Source organism: Paramisgurnus dabryanus, chromosome 15 (genome assembly GCF_030506205.2).
Source record: "Paramisgurnus dabryanus chromosome 15, PD_genome_1.1, whole genome shotgun sequence".
NCBI lineage: Eukaryota > Metazoa > Chordata > Actinopteri > Cypriniformes > Cobitidae > Paramisgurnus > Paramisgurnus dabryanus.
Window position 1 is genome coordinate 7,832,515 of NC_133351.1, and position 16,598 is coordinate 7,849,112.

The window sequence follows — 16,598 nt, forward strand, 5'->3', positions numbered from 1 at the left end:
TGCAGATCACATTGTGAGATTTTGAGTGAACTGGTGCTATTCTGGAAGTAGGAAAATGCAACTGTGAATGCTTAGCAGGAACTTAAATGGCAAGTAAACATCCTTTGGTCATCCTGGGATGTTTACACTCTTAAACTTCATCCGAAACAATAGCGCAGCTAAACTGAAACTGCCCATTACCAAAAGGATGCTTTGAAACTGTGAGATTGAATCAGTATACAGTATTGGCTTATTGAAGGATAAATAACATCACCTTATTTAAGTGGGGTTAAATGCTACTCTCCTGTTTCACAATTGTTTTCTTACACGTATATAAACAGAGCTTCTGTGAGTATTCAATAAATGTATGATATATAGTCTTGACCCATAATGAGGTAATAAAGAAGATGACCCAATCAATAAATTGACCATTTTGTCCATTGATTGCAAAACACAGGCCTTAGTGTTTGGAGTTCACACCCATTTGTCAGGCTGCATGTGCTTGCATAGAATGTAACCGTATCCTTTCTATTCATTAATAATGACCCCAACCTACTGCAAATAATAGTAGACTTCTTTTATAAGGCGCACACACACCTCCATAACCTAAATGTTAAATAGTATGAATTAGAAACAGAACTGTTTCTTTAATTCCAGTAAAGACAAATCTTCAGGATTTGTTTACACCTGGTATTAAAGGGACACTCCACTTTTTGAAAATATGCTCATTTTCCATCTCCTCTAGAGTTAAACATTTGATTCTTACCATTTTGGAATCCATTAAGCCGATCTCCGGGTCCGGCGCTAACACTTTTAGCATAGCTTAGCACAGTCCATATAATCTGATTAGACCATTAGCATCGCACCTAAAACATTACCAAAGAGTTTCAATATTTTTCCTATTTAAAACTTGACTCTTCTGTAGTTACATTGTGTACTAAGACCACCGGAAAATAAAAAGGTAGATGTTCTAGGTAGATATGGCTAGGAACTTTTGGGGAGAGCGGGGCACAACCGAACGGTTGGTTTTGGCTCATTCATTAAAAAAATATTTGAGTTTGATGAATTATATTTTTATAATTAAACAAGCAACACACACATCTCTGCTACAAATGAACATTTGAAGTTTGTTTCTAGTACTTACCATTCTTGGACAATTACACCAAACGTGACAGAAGTACAGACATTACAACTTACCCCATAGGTGGGGTTAATTGTAACAGGCAGGGGGTTAGTTGCTAAAAATTAAGTTTGCAAATATTGCAATACTATTTTGTCGATATACTTAAAGTGGATATTGTTTATATATCTGTCTATAATAGACAGATATCCACACTGTATTCGTTCATTCAGCCCTTTTCTAACAATTGTATTAATTTATAATTGAACTAATGTCTAAATATGTGAGAAAAAGCAGCACAATTTTAACAAAGCATTTTTATATGTGACCCAGTCTGTAATAACCATACTACAGTTTCAAAATCTAATTCTGAGATAATGAGCATCAAAGTCTGATTTTAGCCATTAGTTTCATTATGATTTCAATCTTTGACGTGACCTTATTCAATAAATATTAAAGATGTAAACAAAAATTAAATTGACACACGATTTTTGAAAAACAGGCACATTTATGCTGTTGGAAGCCAGCAATCATTAGTGTATCCTATTTAAAACAACGGCAAGAATTACGCTAACGTTAGGGGTTTTCATATCGTAAGTGCTGAGGGGTGTGTTGTAACACAGCGTTACAATTAACCCCGCTGGGTCAAAATATTTTCAAGCCCACCAAAAAAGTTGCTAAGAGCTGCAGACATATTTCAAAACGATGCTGTGTTTTAGTCAACAAGACCCTTATTAATATGACATACCATTGGATTTGGTATCTTACACACCCAACTTAGAAACCGAAAAAAAAACATATGATGAAAAAATTTACTTGCCACAAAAAAATCACTCGTTCATCAATAACTCTCTGGAAAAACATTATACATTTCCAATAATTTGCAGGAGATTGTCTTTTGGCAGCGTGAAAAAAAATAACGGAAAAACAAAACAGTCTGTGTTACAACTAACCCGCGTTAGTTTTTGCCCCACGCACCCCTACTCTCATTCTGGTGTAATAATCAAGGACTTTGCTGCCATAACATGGCTGTAGGAGGCACAATGATAATACGCAGCAGCCAAAAATAGTCCCCTTAGTATCTTCCAATAGCAGGGGACTATTTTCGGGCACTTTTAATTGCATCTTTTAATTTTCCGTCAGTCTTAGTACACGAAGTAACTACAGAAGAGTCAAGTTTTAAAGGAACAGTATGTAGGATTGTGGCCAAAACTGGTACTGCAATCACAAAACTTGTGGCTAAAACTGGTACTGCAATCACACAGCTGGTGGCCAATACACAACATGACAACATAAACATCAGTTGAGGGCTGCAACTCCCCTTTTTAAATGACAATTTCCTGGCCGGATCACTGTTGTCAGTGATATAAGTATTTGAAATGAAAATTATTTTTTAATGTCTAGTGACACATCAGGGCCATTTTACGATTAATTTATATAAATTTCTTACATACTGTTCCTTTAAATAGGAAAAATATCAAAACCCTTTGGTTATCTTCTTGATGTGATGCTAATGATCTAATCAGATTCTATGGATTTTGCTAAGCTATTTTAAAGTGGTAGCGCCAGACCCGGAGATCAGCTGAATGGATTCCAAAATGGTAAAAATCAAATGTTTAACTCTAGGGGAGCTGGAAAATGACCCTTTAAGATGAGTGTCCCTTTAAGATGCATCTTGCTCAATCTAATTACTTAGAGGAGATGGTCTAGGAGCGAGTCGCTAAAACACAAGCGGGAGAAATGATGGGTTGTAGTTGATGCGCACTAATATTTTTTCAGAGTACTGCTGCTTGTGTTATTATACATGCCACACAACGGTTTGTACACGTAAGTGTTTTTTCAGATATTTTACAGCAATTTATGAAATAAGCTTGCACTGTGTGGCATATAATGCTACAACATTTTGTGCTTCCAACTTCATTCGGAATGAAATTGGTCCTCCTTTGTACAAAGCAAAGTCCATAAATAAATAGTTTACTGTGATATGGAAGAATGTGACTGTCATGCACAAAACCCAGACCTGGATTGCCCGACTGTGTGCCTGACCTCATGTGTGACCTCACGGACACTTGTGTCTGATGGGAGCAATCCCCACAGCCATTTTCCAATGTCTACCAAACGCCTTCCTAGAAGAGGGCAAGCTGTTAGAAAAGACCGACACCAAACGAATGCCAATAGCTTTGCAATTAAATCCTCAACAGACACACAGTACGTGTTTGATGTTTGGATGTACACATACTATCAAAACCTACAATATATGGCCAAATGATTTTTCAAACCATTTAAAGGGATAGTTCGGCCAAAAATGATATTAAACCCATGATTTAATCACCCCCAAGCTGTCCGAGTTGCATATGTCCATCGTTTTATAGACAAACACATTTTCGGATATTTTAGAAAATGTTTTAGATCTTTCAGTTGATTAAATGTATAGTTACAGGGTCCACGACCTTCAAGTCCAAAAAAGTGCGTCCATCCTTCACAAAATAAATCCAAATGGCTCCAGGATGATAAACAAAGGTCTTCTGAGGGTAATCCGCGCGGTTTTGTTGTAGAAATATCCATATTTAAAACTTTATTAACGAAAATAACTACCTTCCGGTACAGAGGTAACTCCTCTGTATTCAGGAGATAGTATAAGCGTAGTGTACGCACTTTTCTTAGTGACGTATGACAAATTCGGAGGGCGGGGGCACAGAGCAGCAGCAGAGTAGCCTCCGTATGCTGCGTAAGCTCTCATCCTGAATGCGGACGTGACTAAGATGGTGGCGCTACCGGAAGGTAGTTATTTACGTCAATAAAGTTTTAAATATGGATATTTCTACAACAACACCGCGCGGATTACCCTCAGAAGATCTTTGTTTATCAACCTGGAGCCGTTTGGATTTATTTTGTAAAGGATGGATGCACTTTTTTTGGACTTGAAGGTCGTGGACCCCGTAACATTACATTTAATCAACTGAAAGATCTAAAACATTTTCTAAAATATCCGAAAATGTGTTTGTCTGAAAAACGATGGACATATGCAACTCGGACAGCTTGGGGGTGAGTAAATCATGGGTTTAATATCATTTTTGGCCGAACTATCCCTTTAAGTTGACACCAAAAGCAACAGTATTTTAAACATCAGATATTGTGACCCTGGACCACAAAACCAGTCATAAGTGGTAGGGGTGTGTTTGTAGCAATGGCCAACAATACATTGCATTGGTCACAAATTATTTGTATGCCAAAAATCATAAGGATAATTAAGTAAAGATCATGTTCCATGAAGATATTTTGTAAATATATAAAATAATTATTTATCGTTAGTAATACATGATGCTTTGGTCGTTAATACCAGATTGGTTTTGTGGTCCAGGGTCACAATTAACTTCTGATTAACTATAATTGCATCACAAGGCAGTTTTGCATTTGGCGTGAACAGACAAACTGTTTGTTAAATCAAACTCCACCAGTGAAGACTTGGCGTGACGCATATGTACAGAAACCAACTATTACGAAAATAGCACAAACGATACTCGCACCACCTACACCCAACCACGTCCCTCAAACGCTCAAGTGCTTAAAATGACTGAAATCGCCATTCGTAATATTCTCCCATATGCTTGTGTTCTGAAGCTGTATAAGCAAGATAAAACTGCTGTTTGTTTAAATAGTGCAGATACCAGGAGAGCATAAAATAGGGCAGATATCAACAGAATAAAGATATCAGTGAGACCAGCTCGCAGAAAAGCTCACAAACATTCACTCGCTGCATGTTTATACTCTCAGATGGAAAAGTAAACAAGGTATTATTTTAGCTCCACGGTCAATGGTGCAGCAACAATCAGATCTTTCAGTGGTCATGGGCATCTGCCAGTGTACTTTAATCATATGCTGTATTGTATGTGTCTGTTTCTAATTTGCAATAACCCCCCTCCGACAAGAGTATGACATGAGATCAGTAAGTCCAAACAGATATGAATATACTGTACGCCAAACCCTCCTTCTGAACTGCCGAGGGATGTTCTCATCAGAGGTCCAGTATGATCAGGCTCTTATGTTTAGGTTCAGTAATTTCACTTTAATGGTTATGAAAAGGTTATTAATCAGTAATTGAAATGGCTTATTTTCACAAATATTTTCACTTTAGTCATTTTATTGGTTTTTAAAGAGCACCTATGGTCCGATTCACAATTGTACATTTCATTTGGTTTGTAAGTGTGTATAAGTACATGTTAACGATAAGGAAAAGGTTGCTACGTACCCCCAAGTAAACGATGACACGAGTTATCGTTTTCAACTTTCAACTTCCCGTAAGTTAACTCTTGTTAGCATTACATTCTGCACGAATCTTTCAAACATGGTAAGCAGCGTCACATTTCTATGCACAGCTCATTTCAAATCCATGTGTTTGAGAAAAACAGTATATCTGGAGCTACAAAAATGTGGAAAAGAATTTGTTTTTAACCATAAACCACGCAAACACTTTGCATTATATTAAATATATTAAATAAAGTTTTTAAGCAATAAAATAGGTGCACTTTCTTTCGCTGCAAAACCCTTTTAAGTAGGTGTACATGCAAAAGTCTTTCTAAATAAAGGTTAAAGGTTTAAAAATTCTGTCAATATTCTAATATATTCAGTTAATCTCCTTTAACAGAGTAAAAACATTCTGTCACTTAGAGGACTTTGCTGAAAAATTGTAATGGCGTTTCAGATTCTGCTAACTAACCGGTACTTCTAAATGGCCTGAGGTCAGGATTAAGCGGATTTGAAGCCAATTTATTTTATGAATGTATAAAACATGCTGAGAGCATTTAGTCAAAATCATTATCTAATTTTTTTAAAAGAGGTTTATGCAAATAAAAAAAAGCAATTAAGGTATTTGACAGGAAACCACAGATGTTTTACCATTGCTCAATTTTAGAAAAGCATAAATGTTTAAGTTTTGAAAATCTTAAAGTTTTTAAACACAGCTGCCTTATTTACAGGTCAATGAATGGAATGGCCCCACCACCCCTGGGGGACTTCATAAAAAAGAGAAATAGTAAGACTAATACGAGGTCAATTACTCGAGGGGACTGTGAAGTACCGTTTAGAAAGTCCACATTTGCGCAAAACGTCCTCTCTATTAAAGGCTGCACAAATTGGAACAGTATGCCAATAGAAATTAGAGATAGTCCTACTTTTGCATCATTTAAGAAGCAGCTTAAAAGATGGCTTAATAATAATTATAAATGTGAACATAAGGTAAAAAGTTAGATAGATAGGTAGATCAAATTTATATTTAACAAGATGTATAGTATTCCCGTATTTTAAAAAAAAGTGTAACTATTTGTATTTTACATTGTTCAGGTGTTTTATCTGTTTTTAGTGTTATAGGTTTATAAATTGTTGTGTATGTTGTTTGTTTATTGTGAGTTTGTTTTTTATGTGTGGGACTACGGATGGAAATTAGCATTGTGCTAAATCCGGTGTATTTACGTCAATTCTTATTGTACGTTCATTAATATGCATTGTCCCATCTAAATAAATAAAATGAAATGAAATGAAATGCATCTGAGCTTTTTATATAGATGGTTTCATCGGATGCACGTGCGGTGACGAGCTTACGCGTCTGATCGGAACTTTACTTCCAGTTTCTGTTTGTTTAATAGTCTGACTCAAATACCTCGTCGAAAATAACACGTTTTGGTTTCCTAGGTAATCTACGTGTTGTTTATTTTGCTTTTTATATAAACTGACTACTTTAAAAGGACTTTGTTGTTATTTATTCTTAGTGGAGTTTACCGGAAGTTACGTTTTTTCCACGGAAGTCGCTTGTTTATGTTGTTGCTGTTGAACAAAACTAAGAATTACTGTGATGATTTTAATGCACTTTTTATTAGCCTACAATGAATAAGCCATTTCAGAGCAAATACATAAATATACATATATTTGTTATCATTGCGATGTTGCCCAGCCTTACTTACTTGCATTACGCATACTTGCATGCGTTATGATCAGTGGTTACAAGAATTCCCTTTTGTCCTAAAATATTATGAATGTTTGTTCCAACATTTTTTGTATAAGTTTAGTGTTTGTAAATGCATTGATGTGTGTGTATCTTTGAACACTTGAGTACTTCTGCTTTTGTCAATAGTTGTATAAGAGCCCTGTGTACTGTGTGCAGTGTTTTATTGATGTCAACTGCCTTGCAGATCAATAGAGGACCATTGGAAATGTCAAAGAAGATGATGCGCAGCTGTTGGGTGTTTTGTCTGTTAGTGCTGGGATCTGTCACAGAGGTGAGAAAAGTATATAGCTATTACCAAAGCTGTTATCACGTTCTCCAGATGGAAAGAAGAAATGACTTTCTGAACGTGTCTGCTTTATGTAGCTTATTGCCAGTCCTGAGGTGAACGAAAGTCAGCAACAGGTTCCTCAGAATGTGTATCATGACATTAGCATTACCAGAAACAAGATTGTGACTGCCCAGTTCGAATGCTATCAGAGGATCATGAAGGACAACCCTCAAGACAGAAAAAGTAAGTACTTTACAGTTTTTTTTTGTACTGTATATATAAGAGTTTTCAAATGGTGGCCTACCTTGGTCAACATCTTATATTGGTTCCAACTTAATCCATAACCAACCATATATTTTTAAAGTTCTTTAAACTGGAAGGTGGGAATAATAATAGGACCCCTTAAATAGCAAGTGTGTGGCACAAATGCATTATGCTCAATGACTAAAATATTAATAAAAACAAATACGATTTTAATATCCATTTATATATACACCGACCAGCCATAACATTATGATCACCATTTTTCCTGCTTCTAACACATCAACTACACTTGTTCTCAAATATATATATCATGATATTAGTTTTTGTCATCTTGTATTATTAATATAGCAGGAACAGCGAATGCCTCGGGTAACTCTTTATTCAGTTTTAGAGAAGTGCTTCTCAATAAGAAATGGTCCTGTTGGGTGATAGGAGAATTACATAAATGAAACGTTTTGCTTTTATTTTGTTTCCTTTAGCTGGTCCAGTATGCAACAGGACCTGGGATGGATGGTTATGTTGGGACGACACGGAGGCCGGTGTCACATCTGAGCAACACTGCCCGGACTATTACCAGGACTTTGACCCTACAGGTGAATTTAAGGTTCTGTGCTCCTGTATAAGGTTCGATCTGAGCCCTTTCTACTCGCTTTTTTACAGTTTGATTTCCTCCTCGCTTTATTGTCCTTCACTGTCACAACATGAGCATATATCAAAAGATAAATGGCTTTTAATACTTTGATGTAAGGAAACATCTCTGCCCTGCAGGACAACAGGGAGTGAATGTGGTTAGATGGGGTGTTTTCTTTCCGACTACAAGCTGAAGTGATGAGAGAAAAGCATTTTTGGTGGAAGTGCATAAAACAGGAAGAAAAAATTGATTTTGCAGTCAATGCATTAAGCACTACAGTATAATGATTTCTATTAGTTCTTGGAAAGTGTTTAGAAATAAAATAGTTTTCAAGTATACACAACAATTAGCCTAAGTATGTGCCCGTATTAAATTGTCATGTTGCAGTAATTCGGTAATTGATTAAGATTTTTATTATGATATTTTCAAGGGTTTTTATTGAATTTCACTTTTAAAATTTAAGCTAAAGTTTCCCACTTGTACTGTAGGTATGATGACAACATTTTCAAAAACCCCAAAGCTCAAAATGCATCACATGACTAGACAGAGCAGACATTCCCATTTACAAAGATACCTGGATTGTAAAAATCCATTGAGGATTGAGAAAGTTATAATATTTTTAATATTAGAAATCAGAGGAAAAAGTTATATATGGATGTCTATGGAAGGTGTGTGACCGAAAATTATGCTTATTCACATGTTTTTGCTTATAACTTTCTAATTTTATCAGATATTTGCATGACATTTTAACAGGAGGTAGAATTTTGTTAGTTCTTTCAAATTAAATCATGAACATTTAGGGCCTTATTTTAACGAACTGAAACGCAAGTGCGAAGCGCAAAGCGCAAGTGACTTTGTGGGTGGATCTTGGGTGCTGTTGCTATTTTCCCGGCGGGAGAAATAACTTACAAATCAAGTTCACATACATTAAGGCTTCTTATGAAAACATTTTAATTATTATTTACATAAAATAAACGTAATACAGCCACACAACAAACTTATGAAAATATTTTAATCGTTATTTGCATGATAATTTTTTTAACGCAGCCACACAAAATAAATAAAAACTATCACCACAATGCTCACTACAATGATTTCCCTTATCTCATGTGTTAATATTTTTTATTGTAACAATTTATGATTTGCAAAAATAACTGTTGCATCTGTGTAGATTAGATAAGCAAAGCAAAGTTGTGCACGCTATACATTATGGTCAAGCATGCGCCCTTAAAATAGCATAATGAACAACGCGTTCTTTAGAATATTTTTTTCTGGTCAGTTGCGCAATTGTTTTTTGAAACTGCAAAATAGCATCAGGGATGGTTTGCGCCGGAACACGCCTCCTTTTTTTGCGCTGAACCGCCCAGGGAGCGCAAGTTCATTCCCTAGTTTGCCGACGTGTGTCTGTGGAGGGAAAAACCCGCTGTGCGCCGGTGCAAAATACGAATTATACATGCGTCACTGACAAAGTCAATTGCGCTGGGTGCAAGATAGGGCCCTTACTGTTTTAGTCGGAATGGGCATCAGACTTTAGTTGCAATGGGCATCGGACCCATGGTAACCACATACTACAACCATGCAACGAGGATTGGATATTGCATGAGACGCATTGTAAAAGTCCCGTGCTGGCGGAAGCAGATTTTATGCCTAAGAATTTCGACACACGTGCCCCCGATGTCAGCATTGCTATGTACTGTACTCACTTCAGCAGTACACTGGTGTAATCCACATACATAGCCAAATGCATATGTAACATTGTCATTATTTACTGACACATCACTTAAAACTCAAGAATTTTGACCCATACAATACATTGTTGGCTATTGCTACAGTACACATATATCCATGGGACCTACAATACTGAATGGTTTTGTGGTCCAGGAATGGGATTAAAATGTACTAATTAGTACAATTTTTTTTCCATGCACAGTCAGTAATGTTTTAAAAATTTAACACTTTTGTTTCCTATGTAGAAATAGTCATTAAAATATGCACAGAAAGTGGCCAGTGGTTCCTGCATCCCGCGAGCAACCGAACATGGACAAATTACACCAGATGTAATTTGCACTCTAATGAAGGACGAAGGGTATGAATACAAACAGCGCAGCGGCTTGAGATGAATATTAACACAAATCTGAACTGGCTCGTGATATAAATATCCCATGATTCTATTGTCTATTGTCTTGCAGACCGCAATGAACTTGTTCTACTTGGCATTAATAGGTCATGGGCTTTCCCTAACATCGTTGTTTATTTCACTCACCATATTCTTCCATTTTAAGTAAGTGCAATTATCTGTTCACCTATCATATATTTATGTTGCACAGTAGTTTAGAGTTGTATTACGGTTGTGCTTCTTTTTGTGTACCTGCAGGAGTTTAAGCTGTCAGAGAATAACCCTGCACAAAAACCTCTTCTTTTCCTTTGTATTAAACTCCATCGTCACTATCGTTTGGTTAACAGCAGTGGCAAACAACCAAGAACTACTCCAGCGAAATCCAGTAAGTAGCTTTCAACCAATGAAGGACAATTGTGTCATCCAGTAATTATTTACTGAAGGTCGACAGTCTATAAACTGTGACTATAAACTTTGAGTATACATGGTAATTAATCTTTGTTATAATTTTGTGTTGCTTTAAAACAAATGAAAGCATATGGTTTGGATAAACGTCAGGGTGAATAAATTATGACCAAATATTCATTTCTGGTTTTTACTGTTCCTTTATTCATTTAAAAGCACTGACATCATTTGTCCTCAATCTGCCTTTCTTTAATTATCTTTATTAACTGCCTATAATCGGTATAAACTGATAAAAGCATATTTTCCAACTATCAGACACGAAACCATTGTTTAAAAACTGCTGATGATCAGGGTAAATTATATCTTATACTGTGTGCTTCTTTTGAATTGGGTGTAAATGAAGAGTGGTTCCAAAATGCAATAAATCCATTTTGACTAATTTGGGTAAAAATGTGTTTTCAATACCAAGAAAGTGACAAGATGAAAACGCTTAGGTTACTCACGTAACCCCGGTTCCCTGAAATAACGGGAACGAAGCATTGCGTCAGTTAGCTGACGCTATGGGGGAAACTCCTGTTTACTCCGTGACTGAAGCCTATTGGTTAACGTCTGTACAAAGTACAGACCAATGACGTTTGAACCCGCGCGCGGGAGGAACGCGTCCCTATATAAGCGCGGTTCAATCGTCAGCAGCTCATTATTATTCGACTGAAGCGCGCAGCCGAATAACACTCGCTGCGTAGACGTTTGTAGCACGGCAAGAGACGCAATGCTTCGTTCCCGTTATTTCAGGGAACCGGGGTTACGTGAGTAACCTAAGCGTTCCCTTTCAATACGGTTCACTTCGCATTGCGTCAGTTAGCTGACGCTATGGGGGAACGTAATCCCATCACGCCGTGCATACACAACGTACTGAAGTGCCTTACCGGAGAGACACTGCGTGTGGCCCTATACCCGGCATATTCACAGCTTTAAAAGCAAATGTGTAAGCACCATATAAATTGTTGACGCGCACACGGTGGGGTTTTAAACGCACCGGGGGCACATAACATAGCACAAGACGGCGAGGTACGCGCCGCGGCTGTGCGAGATAAGTAAATTCAGAGTCACGTTGGTGAGCTCGCTGAGCGCACCGTGGTGTACACATAAAACGCATGAGCGTGCATGATTGAGCCGAGAGAACCTGCGCTCGTAGGGCAGGGACGTCTAAGCTGTACAATCTGACAACGTAGACGGCGAAGACCAGCCGGCCGCGTAGCAGATATTAAATATAGATATAGATACCCCTGTAGACCAAGTTCATGAAGAAGCCAAACTCTCACAGAGTGGGCTCTATATAGGACATAGCTCATAGAGGGGCGTGAGCCAGTGCGATGGTTTCAACGATCCATCTAAATAACCACTGTTAGCAACAGACATACGTAGTGAGTGATCTGCGAAGCTCACGAACGGTCGATCTGACTATAATATGCGGCAGAACGGTTCGTAGCGTGGGATTATACAGATACCACAATAGTGTGAACCCCGGTGCACCCTCGAGCGCATCGGGATGCATATAGGTAGTATTATAGTGCACAGATCGGTGAGCTTTCCAAGCGCGCCGTAAATGTGTATTGACTATAAATTGCACGGGCACAGGTGAACACTTGAATACATCGTGAATGCATATAGATGAATCAGAGTGTTATAATGCACAGGCCGGCAAGATTCTCGAGCGCGCCGTCATGTGTTCTGATAATAAATTGTGCGCACACGGGTGAACTCTTCAGTGCACCGTGAATGCGTATAGATAAATCAGTGCACACAACGCGCCGTGAATGTGTACAGATATGATTGATGAACGTAACGGTGGGCACCCAACGCACCGTGAACGTACACAGATGAACAACAATGTATGTGTCACAAAGCATAACACAGCTGTGTATACAGGTGAGCTTTCCCAAGCGCATCTTATTGTATACCAAAATGTTATAGCGTGTACATGTGAGCTTCTCTAAGCGCACGGTGGACGCATATAATTAAAACCCATATCGTGCATACAGGTGAGCTAATGGGCGCACCTTTAATGCAACAAACCTCAGTAGTGCGCGAAGCAGGGATGTCGAAGCTGTAAACTGACAACGTGGACGGCGGGGACCAGCCGGCCGTGTCACAATTGTCAAATGAGAAACCTCTGGGACCATGCCCATGCTCTAAGACAAGTGAGCATAATTGTCACGGGAGGTGATAACGTCAACGATCCATAAATAGCCTGTATTGACAGGTGCTCTAGTGAGTGATCTGTGACGCAGATAAACAGCTGATCGTCTGATGTACGTCAGACGTATGTGTCATACAGGACCTTGGACAGTTCCAGAGCGCTGTGCCTCGGGCACCGTCCGCATCTGAGAAATGACAGGCTTATGAATAAAGTGAATGGCCAGCCGTAAAAGCATGGTTCGCTGTTACCGCCGCCGTCCGCATCTGAGAGATGACAGGCTTGTGAATTAAATGAATGGTCGGTCGTAAAAGCGTGGTTCGCTGTTATCACGGCCACATAGATATAGGTAGGGGAGAGAGCCGCCGTGCCTCTGTAGTGAGGAGAAAAGTGTTCCCCCGGCGATTCGCGGGGGGTTTTTACTTTCAAATGTCACTAGACAGAATGGATCAGACTTTGCATAAGGACGCCTCGTGAAAGGGGTCCTAGCAGCTTGTGTCAATGTGTCATAAGGCACGTAATGTAGGTCGTGTCCCACGGATGCCATCTCCGCACGCCCATCGTAATGGGTTAATATTGGTAGTTTAAGCATGAGATGCGTATCACTCTGATTGAACATAGCTTATAAAGCGATGCAATGGGTTTATAAAGGAGATGATTCGTCAGCTTGTTCAGGGGGCGAGATCTCAGTCTGGTTCGGTAAATAATGAAACCACCGTAGATTGCCCGACCGCATTATCACAATAACACGGTCGAGAGTGCTGCAGTGCTAAATCATCCTCATAATGTACCGTATTCACAGTACAAGGTGATTTATATGAGACAAACGGCGTTCCACGCGCCGAAGGCTGATTGCCGTCGTAAAGCGTGTTCAACCCACAGCAAATGCTGGGCTAGCTCGTAATGACAGCACTTCATGCAGCCGTGTGTAACTTAAGCAAGCTTCCCGGCCGTCAGCTCGGGGCGGGACCTTTGCTTAGTCAAACTGAAGTGGACTTATGAACAGAATGCCACGATATTCAGCTCTCTGAGGCTCGTTAGAGGGGTACGTGTGCCCGTCTTAAACGAGATGCCGCGCGCGTCTGACTGTGCGCGCGCTTTAAGCTTTGAAACTTATTGTGGCGGGTAGCAAGCTCACTTGAGGTTGATATTACCCTTAATATCTCCGAGTATTGGAGCGGAGGTGTGAGCGTCTTCGGATCCGCTAATATAAATCAGCTATATGGCCGAAAAACGTCATAAACCGCTTGGCTGTAAGCCTTTGAGTGGCCGTCCGGAGAGGGCGCGATTCAAACGCTTGGAGCCATGCAAAAGTCTGAGGCTGTCCTTCCTCTAGGAAGAGAGAATAACAGCCGTAAGACCGTGCTCGTTTGCGCCATCAGCATCGTAGCGGAGAAACTGAGGTGGGCTGCGAGCGAATTTGGCAGAAAGGTGTTAGAGACACCGTACAGTCGTGGGGTGTCAATACACAGTATATGGCCAAACCGGGGTCTTTTCGGCTAGCGTCGATAGAATTATGGACAGCGGACCGTGTGTGCGTATTACTGATTGCTTGTCAGTAAGGCGATAAAGTGTTTAGAGACACCGTACAACCGTGGGTGTCAATACACAGTATAGTAAGCACGGAAATTACTCTTTTTAGAGGAATTAAATACCGTTCGCCACTATAGTGAGGTCGCATAACCGACAGTATTACACAGTATGTTTGGATAAACAGCACACAGAAAACATTACAGGGCAGTCCAGCCGAGGCGCGACATAACCCCTTTTCTCCCAGACAGTTTCGTTCTCTGTTGATGCAGCTGTGCTGCGGAGACCAGAGCTCAGCCGTTCAGGTGCACAAGCCTCAGTAGTGACGGTGACCGAACGGCTCACGGAGCAGAGCAGTATGTCTAGGTGGTTTAATGTCAGACTGAACCCATCGCAGAGAGGAAGTCTGCCGTGAGGCCCGCGGTTTTGCCGTTTATTAAAAGGGCAGAAAAACCGGGTATATATATAAGAATGTACCAATATTCAGCGCACTGATATAGGACGGGACTGAATAAAGGGAGGTATTCGGGCCTCAGTATATTATAAACAAATTCGTTCTGCCTCTGATTCCGTCTAAACCAGAGAGAAATTACCAGGCAGACGAAAAATGAGCTATCTGAAGTGAGATCGGCTCAGGCCAGTAAAGCTCTATAATAAGTGTTTTAGCGCTCCAATAGAGGCGTGTCCGCCTTATCGAGCAGACGAATGAGATCGTGCCGCTCCAGGAGGGGAGGGGCATGAAGCTCTCTTATAATGAGTGTTCTTGGTGCTCCAATAGCGGCGAACCGGCCCTATCGAGCAGACGAATGAGATCGCGCCGCTCCAGAGGGGAGGGGCATGAAGCTCTGTAATCGTTGAACACTGGACAGCTGCATTTAGAGGCAGCGAGCCGTAATACCGCGTGCTAGCTAAGCCGTTAAGAGACCTCACCACTGTGGGGAAAGGAGCGAGGGACTCCGCGAGCGTGGAGCACGAGTGGCTGTGCTATGACAGAGACAGGAGCAGACCGCCCGTGTTTGCTTGTCGTATGCATCTATCCAGGTCTACGGTTCCCCGCTTGTTCATCTCAACAAGAGAGGAACGGCAGAGGGGAGCAGCAACACAGACAGAACAGCCATGCGTCGTGACGGTATCACCCGATGCACTCGGGGGATTAATATATGTGCCAGAGATCTCGCCACTGAATTTGAGAGGAGCGAAGGGACTCTGTAAGCATGAACGGTTGCGGTGTGACAGAACACAGGGGGGGTTAGTCCGTGTGTGCTTGTCTATGCATCCATCTAGTCTCATGGCTCGCCGTGTGTTCATCCCGGCGAGAGAGGAACAGCAGGGGGAGCACGAAACATGGATAAGACAACCAAAGCATAAGCGCGGTCCCGGCGTGGGAGGTGCCAGACCGGTAACGCGCTCGGAGGAAATTCATAGCAGAGAGGCTCACCGAGCCGCTGTGCTGGACGCTATTACAACAGCGCCTGCTCTTTTAGCTTATAGCTTTATATTAAAAATATTGATCTTACCGGGCGGCCGCAGGGGAGACCTCGTCAGGCGTGTCCGCTGCACAGGGCTCGTACCACGGCAAGCGAAGGCTATCTTCGGTTCTCGGCCGGAAAGCGGCAGGGGAAGACGCTAGGCCTGGACTCTGCTATCTTCGGTTCTCAGCCGGAAAACGGCAGGGGAAGACGCTAGGCCTGGACTCCGCTGCAGGGCTTTTGTCAACGGCGAGGTAAGGCTTCTTCTTTTCTTCGGAGCAGCGAGAGGTTCGCGCTGAAGGAGAAAATAATGAGCTGCTGACGATTGAACCGCGCTTATATAGGGACGCGTTCCTCCCGCGCGCGGGTTCAAACGTCATTGGTCTGTACTTTGTACAGACGTTAACCAATAGGCTTCAGTCACGGAGTAAACAGGAGTTTCCCCCATAGCGTCAGCTAACTGACGCAATGCGAAGTGAACCGTATTGAAAGGGAACCACAATTTTCTGTTACAAATTTTCACATAGCATCTTTAGGTTTAATAACATTAAACATCCAAATCCATAATTTGATTATAAATCTATTGAATCAATATATAAATGTGCATTCACCTGTGCA

At 40.6% G+C, this 16,598-nt stretch overlaps 1 protein-coding gene across 1 annotated transcript in view; it reads left to right on the plus strand.

Annotated features, from left to right (window-relative positions):
• The window catches only part of calcrla (calcitonin receptor-like a), a 47,363-nt gene that overhangs the window by 17,807 nt on the left and 12,958 nt on the right, over positions 1 to 16,598 (plus strand). Inside the window, exons 2-7 of the mRNA XM_065252173.1 lie at positions 7,285 to 7,371; positions 7,464 to 7,611; positions 8,112 to 8,225; positions 10,237 to 10,349; positions 10,453 to 10,544; positions 10,638 to 10,764. Of these exons, the coding sequence (XP_065108245.1) occupies positions 7,306 to 7,371; positions 7,464 to 7,611; positions 8,112 to 8,225; positions 10,237 to 10,349; positions 10,453 to 10,544; positions 10,638 to 10,764 (660 nt within the window). The 5' untranslated portion in view covers positions 7,285 to 7,305. The remainder of the gene's footprint in view (positions 1 to 7,284; positions 7,372 to 7,463; positions 7,612 to 8,111; positions 8,226 to 10,236; positions 10,350 to 10,452; positions 10,545 to 10,637; positions 10,765 to 16,598) is intronic.